The sequence below is a fragment of the Alligator sinensis genome, unplaced genomic scaffold, assembly GCF_000455745.1.
Source record: "Alligator sinensis unplaced genomic scaffold, ASM45574v1 scaffold260_1, whole genome shotgun sequence".
Taxonomy (NCBI): domain Eukaryota; kingdom Metazoa; phylum Chordata; order Crocodylia; family Alligatoridae; genus Alligator; species Alligator sinensis.
The window spans coordinates 158083-165348 of NW_005842431.1; the positions used below are offsets into that span (position 1 = coordinate 158083).

At 52.2% G+C, this 7266-nt stretch overlaps 1 protein-coding gene across 14 annotated transcripts in view; it reads left to right on the forward strand.

The window, feature by feature from the left end:
- The window catches only part of RIPOR1 (RHO family interacting cell polarization regulator 1), a 132125-nt gene that overhangs the window by 98001 nt on the left and 26858 nt on the right, over window positions 1-7266 (forward strand). For all 14 annotated transcript variants that reach the window (XR_003095632.1, XM_025211819.1, XM_025211814.1 and 11 more), the window contains 2 exons: window positions 4148-4300; window positions 6579-6657. Coding sequence is in view for 13 of the 14 variants with exons in the window: in XM_025211819.1 (XP_025067604.1) it covers window positions 4148-4300; window positions 6579-6657 (232 nt within the window). In the remaining variant the exon portion in view is untranslated. The remainder of the gene's footprint in view (window positions 1-4147; window positions 4301-6578; window positions 6658-7266) is intronic.

A 7266-nucleotide genomic window follows, 5' to 3' on the forward strand; every position in this document is an offset into this window, starting at 1 on the left:
GCGTCCTGTCATTTGTTGCCCCCTGGGAGGGGGGAGGGTTGTGCCCTAGGTCTGTGCAGGGTGGGGCCAGGGGCTGCACTGGGTTCTTTCTGGCGGGGTCAGTGGCTGGGCAGGCAGCAGTGCTGGGAGGGGGCTACAGGGAGGGGGGCTGCAGCATCCCCAAATTTAACCGTAACCCCCTCACAGCACCACCACTGCCCAGCCCAGCACCCCTTGGAAAGATTCCAGCATGGTCCCTGGCCCCAGCCTACAGCTGCAGCCCACCCGCCCTGCCCCACACATCTGGGTGCACACGCCCACCCCCATGCCCTCCTGGGTTGCATGCAGTGGTGGGAACCGTCCCCTGTCCCCGCATCCCCCAGATGAGCCATGGGTCTTTCCCCGCTCCACCCTGGCTGGGCAGCATCTACCCCAGCCCCACTCCCTCCCTCAGTGTGGGGGGCATTGATTTCCCCCCTACCCCTCCCCCCCCACGCCCCTTCCGTCCCCTTCTACCCCACGCCCCTTCCGTCCCCTTCTACCACAACAGACTTACCAGCTGCACACACAAAAAATTGGATGCTTATCTTGCTGGGATCCTGTGACCACAGCTGACTTCCTGCCCTTCGGGTGGGGGACTGGACTCGATGATCTTCCAAGGTCCCTTCCAGCCCTAATGTCTACGAAATCGGATCAGTATTGGCCAATATGCCTCCTTAAAAATTGGCTATCAGTATCGGCCCCCAAATCTCTATCGGTGCACCCCTATTTATTAATTTTCCTGTACGGTGGGATTTAAAGTCCTGTTAATACATCCTGGAGTGAGAGTTGTCTTTACGCAACAGCATCACATTGTTGACCCTCATTCAGTTTGTGGTCTGCTACAAAATCCAGTCATTTTCTGCTGTCCTGTAGCCCAGTCAGTTATTCCTGATTTTGTGCATGTGGGCTGGATTTATTCTTCCTGTGTGTAGCACTTATCTCTGCTGAATTTGATTTTGTGAAATTCATCACCCCACTTACGACAAGATTATCTTGGATTCTGACCCTGTCCTTCCACACAGCATCTTACAATTTGGTGTCATCTGCAGGTTGTGTTTTTGTTCTCTTGATCCCAGCAGCCCCCTTGGTTCTGCAGGGAACTAGCAAACCTTCAGTGTCTAAAAAGAAAGACCTACAAAGGATGGAGGACTGGATCCACCTCCAAGGAGGAATACTCTGCTCTGGTCCAGACCTGCAGGGAGTGAAGCAGGAAAGCCAAGGCTGCAACTGAACTCCAACTGGCTACAAGTATCAAGGACAATAAAAGTCCTTTTTTAGATATGTGAGGAGCTGGAGGAAAAGCAAGGGCAACATTAGACCCCTGCTAAACCAGATGGGGTAACTGACAACCGACGCCCAGAAAAAGGCCAACTTGCTAAATGGGTACTTTGCATCAGTTTTTCACCAGTCCCATGGGATGTCCCTGCCCATTACAGGACAGGAAGGCCTGGGTGAGGGAGATCCCTTACCCTCCATCAATGCTGACCTCATGAAGGAACACCTTGAGAGGCTGGATACCTTCAAGTCAGCAGGCCCTGACAGTTTTTACACCCGAGGGTACTCAAGGAGCTGGCTAGCATCATAGCTCAGCCCCTGGCACGGATCTTTGAGAACTCCCGGCGCTCAGGCGAAGTGCCCGAAGGCACCATACTGAACTTCTTCCAGTCTATCTTCAAGAAAGGGAGGAAAGTGGATCCAGCAAACTACTGGCCCATCAGCCTGACCCCTATCCCAGGGAAGGTCTTAGAAAAGATTATTAAGGAGGCCATTCTTAACAAACTGGCCAATGGCAACATCCTGAGGGATAGCCAGCATGGGTTTGTTGCGGGTAGGTCTTGCTTGACCAATCTTATTTCCTTTTATGACCACGTGACCTATCACCTGGACAAGGGGGAAGAGATTGATGTCGTATATCTTGACTTTAAAAAAGCCTTTGATCTGGTATCCCATGATCACCTCTTGGCAAAACTGGCTAACTGTGGCCTTGGCCTCACCACCATCTGCTGGCTGGGGAATTGGCTCCGTGGTCAAACCCAGAGGATGGTGGTTGACAGAAGTCAATTGTCATGGTGCTCTGTGACCAGTGGGGTCCCTCAAGGCTTTGTCCTTGGGCCAACACTATTCAACATCTTCATTAATGATGTGGACACTGGTATCAGAAGCGGACTGGCCAAGTTCGCCGATGACACCAAACTCTGGGGTAAAGCATCCATACCTGAGGACAGGAGGGGGGACCTGGCTGACCTTGACAGGCTCAGGAAATGGGCGGATAAGAACCTGATGGTGTTTAACACCAAAAAATGCAAAGTTCTCCACCTTAGGAAGAAAAACCTGCAGCATGCTTATAGGCTCAGCAGTGCTATGCTGGCTAGCACTACGGACGAAAGGGACTTGGGGGTCATGATTAACCACAAGATGAACATGAGCCTTCAGTGTGATGCTGCAGTTAGTAAAGTGAGCAAAACGCTGGCTTGCATCCATAGATACTTCTCAAGCAAATCCCAGGACATCATTCTCCCGTTGTACTCAGCCTTGGTGAGGCCGCAGCTGGAGTACTGCATCCAGTTTTGGGCTCCACAATTCAAAAAGAATGTGGAGAAGCTTGAGAGAGTGCAGAGGAGAGCCACGTGCATGTTCAGAGGTCAGGAAAACAGACCTTATGAGGAGAGGCTGAGAGCCATGGGACTCTTCAGCCTGGAAAAGCGCAGGCTCAGGGGTGATCTGATGGCCACCTATAAGTTTATCAGGGGTCCTCACCAGGATCTGGGGGAACGTCTGTTCACCAGAGCGCCCCAAGGAATGACAAGATTGAACTGTCACAAACTCCTCTGCCACTGATTCAGGCTGGACGAATCAGGAAGAACTTCTTTACTGTCTGAGCCCCCAAGTTTTGGAATAGACTGCCGCCAGAGGTGGTTCAAGCACCTACTTTGAATGCCTTAAAGAGACATTTGGATGTTTATCTTGCTGGGATCCTGTAACCCACAGCTGACTTCCTGCCCCTGGGGCAGGGGGCTGGACTCAATGGTCTTCCAAGGTCCCTTCCAGCCCTAGTATCTATGAAATCTATGACACTTAGAAGGCATTAATGAAAATATCAAATCTCATTGGCTTGAGGACAGACCCTTGACCTGAACAATCCTTGAAATGCCTTCTATGTCTGACAGCCAACCATTGATTTTTACTCTTCAAGAGCAATTTTTCAACCATCCTGGAATTTTCATCCAAATCATGTTCCCTTAGTTTGCTTTTGAGGCTGTTGCTCCTTGTGCCCCACGTTGCACTGTCCTGCCTCATGGGGAGAAAGTGGCACCTGGAGGAGGGAGGTTCAGCCCAGAGCCTGGAGCCCCTGGCTGCTATTCAGATAGATATGGAGAGCAGCATCTGAGCAGGAGTCTGGGGATGCAGTTTAACACTTCACAGGCCACATGCCAGTTGAATACCCTAAAATAACCTGTTACTGGAATAGCAGAGACACCATGGAGAGCTAGGCCATGACTCTGTGCTTGCCACCTAGGAGCAGATTCTATCCAAGCTTTGCTCAGCAGAAGCAAAGTCTATTGATGCAATGATCTTCTTTGAATAATTAATGATGATCTTGTATATGAATGTTTAATACCTTCTAGCCATGGAGGTCAGATCAGGTACAGAGGAGAATTAAATGCCAGAGAGTCCCTGCTCCCTGGGATTAAAATTGAGTCAGACCAAAAAAGCTATGCAGCCTGGAACTGCCTGCTGAGGCCCTGGTTGCAGTAGTGTGGTATGGGTGGGGCGTGGGGTATGGGCAGCTCTACGGCAACCTGTGTAGTTGTCTGCCATGTGGTTAAAACTGATTTGTACTGTTTCTTGTTAGTAAAGTTAGACCATGTTAACCAGGTATCATGATGTCTAGGGGAGAGATGGCAAGGCCCCCATCAAGCATTCCAGGTGTGAGGGGCCCTTGGCTGCTCCTGACCCTTCTCCTCTCATTAATTACTGCTTGGAAATGCTGCATGCGGTTTCTTAAATGTACATAATAGTGTCTTCTGTCCCCAGGTACCCCGTAGCAAAGATCTGCTGTTCAGGCTGCTGCCACAGTAGAAAACTTGCATAACCTCCATGGTGCCTTTGTGCTGTTTCTCTTCAGGAACCTCCCTGCCTTCAGCACCCCCACGGTCTCCCGGAAGTCTGGCTCCCGAGTCAGTAGGATGTTCTCAATGTCCCACAAATCCCCACCACCCAAGGTGCCACAGCCTGACCGACTAGACGAGGTGTACGAAGCACTGAAGAAGGGCCTGACGTAAGTTCCACCCCTCCCCATCCTGCTCTGGCTTGGCTGAGTGACTTTGGTGGTATTTGATCTCTTCATTATGTGTGCAAAATGGTGGGAGTGACAGATTGTTGGGTTCTAGGACCCCAAGCATGAGAGTGTGTGAGAGCTTATAGCAGGGCTCTCACAGCCTTGTGTCTTAGGACCGGGCAGTGCCAAGAAGAGTTCATTCCAGGGTGCACGGTGGCCCAGGAGAGGAAGCTGAATTGCCCGGTGTTGGTCATTCTTGCTGTAACAGGGAGCCTGGGGCTCTTGTTACTTTAAAGAGAGTAACTACAGCTGATGGAGTCCAAACAGCTAAATACAGGCCAGCTACAAGAGGGAAGGCAGCAAAGAAAAACTGCTGCCTAAACAGGGAGCTACCCGTTAGTGAAAGGGGTGCACCTGCAGTCTGGTCAGGAGAACTCTGCCTCGGGTGAGTTGGCTGCAAGGGAATAGGTAGTGTGGGATGAGAGGCCTATTGCAGAGCTTGCTGCTAGGCAATAGATCAGTAGGGCCTAGCAGAGCTGGAGCAGCTGGGCTGCTTCTAGTCATAAGCTGGCATGGAAACCAGCAGTCAGGCTCTAAGGAGAAATCCCTGCAGGTGGCTGTGGCACCCCCTGACCTGGAGGGGTGGGGCTTGGACAGCATGTAAGCACAGAGTCTGAGCCAGAAAGGGAGTCTGACCCTGCAGGCCACAGGGAGAGGAACTGCTGGTCAGGAAGACTGCAGGAGGATGCTTGGCTGACTTCTGAGCTGCGCTGAGGACTGCCAGAAGGACACTGGTGGCTTAGAGAAAAACAATGCAGGGTAAGGGGAAGTGCCCAAAGCAGGGAGGAGACAGAGCTAGGGGGCTCAGGCAGAGTCAAAGCAGGCTCATTGCCCAAGGCAGGGCAGAGACAGGGTCAGGAGGCTCAGGACCAAAGTAATCAAGACCTAGAGCTGGGGCCCAGAAGCTAGGTCCAGCACAATGGGCCTGAGCTAGAAGGCCCAGCTAGAGGAAAGGGGCAGGAGCCGAGAGGCCAAGGCCCCAATAAGGGATGATTGTACAGTAACACCTGCAAGACGAGCATGGCTGTAGGAAAGGTTGGAATCCTGCAGTGCTCACACTGGTGCCATGATGACAGTGCCTACTAGAGGCCAAGAGCATTGAGCATTGCCTGTGCTGTTCCTCCACACTTGTGAGCACCCATTAGACACACCCTGTCTCTGCTGAGCTGTCTTCAGCCCCTTCTTATTCCCCAGGTGACGGAGCTCAAGAACTGGCCAACCACATGGTGGTTGGCAATGTCTCATGTGAGACCAAGGACCTGTTTGCAGCGCTGCCCTACCCATAATGCTGCAGGTGCCCTGGGGAGTATGAACAGGTCAGAAGGGCCTACTTCGTCTGAGAGGGGTAGAACTGAGACCAGCAGGGTCTGGGAAGAACCTGTTGGTTGCAAGAAGGACCTAGGACCCTTAGGCAGCCTCCTTTTTAGCCACCCAACAAATACATCAAGGTGGAAGAGAAAGGGAGAGTACCCTAGAGGTGGAGCAGGGCAGGGTTGCATGGTCATTAAGGTACATCAGTCATTCCTGGAATCTGAACCTTGCTACACTTGCCTTTTGCCCACTGGCCGTGACCATGATACATGCATGTGAGGTTTATTTTGGGATAGGGTCTGTTCAATGTGGCCAGCATACATGTGAATCTGGGGAGAGGAGATTGTGTGTCTGATGCATGGGTGGGTGAGATTTGGCCTGGGTTCTACTTGGCATTTCTTTTTGTATGTGTGTGTGTGAGGGCTGAGCAGGGCATGGCCTGCCTGGTGTGACCTGCACGTGTGTCATAGTGGACTGTGCTGGGTGAGGGAGCAGGATGGGCCAGGGCCCACAAGACATGACCAGCATGTATGTGAAGGGTGGGGTAGGATGTGGTAGGCCAGCATATATGAGAGATGAGTCTGGAACTGGCCAAGCATGATCAGCTTGTGTACATGTGAAGATTGGACAGGGGTGGGGCCTGCCAGTTGTGCCATGTGTGTGTGTGTGTGTGTGTGTGTGTGTGTGTGTGGAGTAATAACAATGGGAGTTGAGTTGGGGTGGGACACACCAGTTGTGACCCACGATGGGACCCTCTGGGTGTAAGCTATGGCATGAGCTGCGGTACTTTCACAAAAAAGCTGGTTTGGGGTGGCCTGTCTCTGCCCTGGGTGGGGCCCTCACCCTACTCACTATATCCCTGCTGGCTGCTTTTAGGCCTAACTGACTGTGGCACTTTTGTTTGCAGAGCCTATCTGGAGGTGCACCAGCTGGAACTGGAGAAACTCAGCACCCAGATCCGAGAATCCAAGAGGAATTCCCGCCTGGTGAGTGAAGGGCATGGCACTTCGGTGCGACAGAACTGGCCTGCAAGGGACATGGCTGAGATTCACCTCTCCCAGAGGGACTGGGTTAGAAATCTTGGGCTCTGGCAGATGTGCTTCTCCCTCAGTTCTAGCTGGATTGTTGTGCGGGGCATCCCCTGCTGGTCCTACTCCTGCTTGTGGTGGTTGCTGTCAGCACAGATCATGGATCTGCAACAGGAGCTGGCCAGGCCAGAGCCCACCTTGTATCTTTAAGCCCATGGGTTTAAAACATTGGCTGGTTCCCCCAGGCTGGGGCCTCCATAGCAGCACCAGAATTCTGGGGTAGCCCATGCCACAAACCTGCCTGTATTGACACATGCACTGGGTTCCCTACCTAGCTTCCAATCCCCAGGTGCAGTGTCCAGGTGCTTCTCATGCTGGATGTTACATTCATGTTGTCACATCATGCATTTCCCTCATGGGCCTGGATGGGATGTTGCATATTTACATTGACTTGCTAATGGGTGATGGGCATGTGGCAGCTGGAGTCCACACCTTGGGCTAGCTGTGCCATGCATAGCCTTGTGTTCAGGGTGTGCAGTGTTGGTCTCCAAGTCATGTCTCACTCTT